This window comes from Austrofundulus limnaeus, unplaced genomic scaffold (assembly GCF_001266775.1).
Source record: "Austrofundulus limnaeus strain Quisiro unplaced genomic scaffold, Austrofundulus_limnaeus-1.0 Scaffold279, whole genome shotgun sequence".
In the NCBI taxonomy this organism is placed as follows: domain Eukaryota; kingdom Metazoa; phylum Chordata; class Actinopteri; order Cyprinodontiformes; family Rivulidae; genus Austrofundulus; species Austrofundulus limnaeus.
Window position 1 is genome coordinate 730,201 of NW_013952681.1, and position 2,583 is coordinate 732,783.

At 33.3% G+C, this 2,583-nt stretch overlaps 2 protein-coding genes across 2 annotated transcripts in view; both read left to right on the top strand.

The window, feature by feature from the left end:
• Positions 1-345, top strand: part of LOC106526501 (collagenase 3) — a 10,556-nt gene extending 10,211 nt beyond the window's left edge. The window contains exon 7 of the mRNA XM_014021127.1: positions 227-345. Within this exon, the coding sequence (XP_013876581.1) occupies positions 227-345 (119 nt within the window). The remainder of the gene's footprint in view (positions 1-226) is intronic.
• Positions 346-1,564: 1,219 nt separating this feature from the next.
• Positions 1,565-2,583, top strand: part of acat1 (acetyl-CoA acetyltransferase 1) — a gene marked incomplete in the record, with an annotated part of 15,367 nt that continues 14,348 nt past the window's right edge. Inside the window, 1 exon segment of the mRNA XM_014021140.1 lies at positions 1,565-1,667. Coding sequence (XP_013876594.1) covers positions 1,641-1,667 — 27 coding nt within the window.

Sequence of the window (2,583 nt, forward strand, 5' to 3'; positions counted from 1 at the left end):
TATATATACTTGTATATACTTGTATTAAAGCTAACTTGTATTAAAGTTAACTTGTATTAAAATGAACTTATATTAAAGTTAACTTGTATTGAAATGAACTTATATTAAAGTTAACTTGCTGTCATGGCTGCAGATTATTTTTGCTCATGGCATCAGTTTATTGATGTGTCTAAGACAGAGATGGTTCTTATTTTACAGAATATAATATGAATTCTTTGTTCTGCAGGTTCTACGTTCCTGTTCAGTGGATCCTACCTGTTTGAGTATTCCTCTGACAGAAAGTCATTCAGACTCAAAAAGACGTACCCTCTGAGCTGCAACAGCCTCTACAGCCACTTCTTTTGAAATGTTTTATTAAAAAATCAGCAAGGTGTGTTTTTTATGCATGAATGACACAGCCTGTACTATATATCACAATTAAATATATATTTGCATCAATAAACAAAGTCTTTGGTTGATGGCAAAAGTACATTTTGTTTGTTTTTCTTAATTTGCCAATTGATGTTTGTTTGTTTTGCACAGTGTTTACAGAATGCATGTGCTGTAAAACTTATAAGAAAAACAGATTTTCTCTCTTTTTGTTCCCACAGCTCCCTCTGTTGTCCTCTTTGTTTAGTGTTTGTTCACAAAAACATCTTCACATCATTACTGATATTACATTTACCTGGTTTAAACTGTAAACTCATGGCTGTTTACACAAAAACATCAAATCAGATTGATTTTTTCCTTTTTACAGTCAGAGTCCTTTTTTGTTTGTACTTGAAGAYTGAAAAAAGATAAAAAAGACTCATGAATAAGTTTATATACATTACATATAAATGAAAGCCTTTAATGTTGGTATGTCAGCATATAGGTGGACTTATGTGTGATTTTATTAGATCTTTTGAAATGTATGAACATTTAGCACCCAGAGTCTGTGTTGTGAATAACTCAGCTACTATCATCATCAGCCCAGTGTTTATAAGATGAACAGATTGTTTTTATGTTGGCTACTTAGATTAGCTGAAATTGTTCTTTAAAATCAACATGAAAGTCATTAACTGCTCATTTTCAATCAATACGTTTACTTTTAACACTTAACCCGTCCAGAGGACCTATACAATTTTTTTCCTTTTAACACTTAAGTACAAAAAAATTACAGATACTTTAAGACTTTTACTCAAGTTCCTAAAGGAGACTTTAACTTTTACCAAAGTKATTTTTTGATAAGATACTTGTACTTTTACTTAAGTATCAGTTTGTGGTACTTTATACAACACTGATTGTGAGTGATGACTTTTACAAAGTTTGACCAAAACGCCTACAACTCTGTCATTTCCTGTTATAAAAGGATTTTCATTTGAAAATAAGCCCTACCTAAAGCAATGTTAGGTCTTTAAGTGTTTTCTGTCATTTTAATTAAACATCTTGTAGTTTCACCTGAAAATCAAGTACAGGCTGCTGTACTTTACTACTGTTTTTACACTGGAACTGAAAATGATTGAAAGACACTACAATACCCATAATGCCCTGCCGCTGATGACGTAGAACACACCTCCCGATGTGATTGGCTGATTCTTCCTGCGCTCGCTGCACGGCTTGAAGGTGAAGCTAGCTCGTTTTTCTMCGTTCTCCTGATTAAAAATACCAGATTTTTGACCATGCAGGCTCAAATATGTAGGCGCCTGGTGAGTGAACGTGTACAAAAATACTGTCATATACTGTCTTTTTTTCCAGAAGGGTAGTTTTACTCGGAGTTTGTCCGTGAGTTACCAGCAGCTCTGCTAACTGTTTATGTTTGTGCATCGTCCTCATCAGCTGGAGAGTCAGTTAAAGTGTGGAGACGCCATTGTTTAAAGTCATCCTGCTGTCAGGATAGTGACCCTCCAAGACCAGGATTGGGACATTTATCCCTAAACTGTGTACCAGAGTGTAAATAGAGTGAGGGGAGAGAAACAACACACGTGTTGTTGTTCTGCCTGTGCAGACCTCCGTGCTTCTTCTTGTTTAAAAAGAATAGCCTCATTGTTTTTGATTTAAAACACACTAAAATTGGCTAAAATGAAGAGTAAACACTCAAAACTACACACTAACTATAAAATCCCAACATGTTAAAAGTCACAGATCTAATTAATAAAGTCCTGCTCTCACCGGCTCTTCATTGCCGCCAATCTCCATTCAAATTTCGCCTCTTTTTATTTTTTAATTTATTTATTTCGAACAGACATTAAAACAATCAAAAAGAAAAGAAAAATAAAATAGAATGAAACAAACATGAGAAATAAAATGTAATACAAATTATTTTGCCCACGTGACATGCAATATTTTATATTTTCTGTTGGAAAAGGAGCAGGTAGAAGATACATCTTATAATGGCCTGCCCCTTTCCTACATGTCAATGTATRATCAATTAACTTTCAGAACATCAAAAAGAGACAACTTGTTTCCATTTTACATCATGTTTAACTATGTAGAATTATTTTAAGTACTATTTACAGTATATCATCAGTTACATTATAGACTATTGAACATTAAACATCTTGTACAGTATATCATATTTTGAAACGAGCTCTGCTTTAATGAGTTTTTTAAATTGGTTTACAT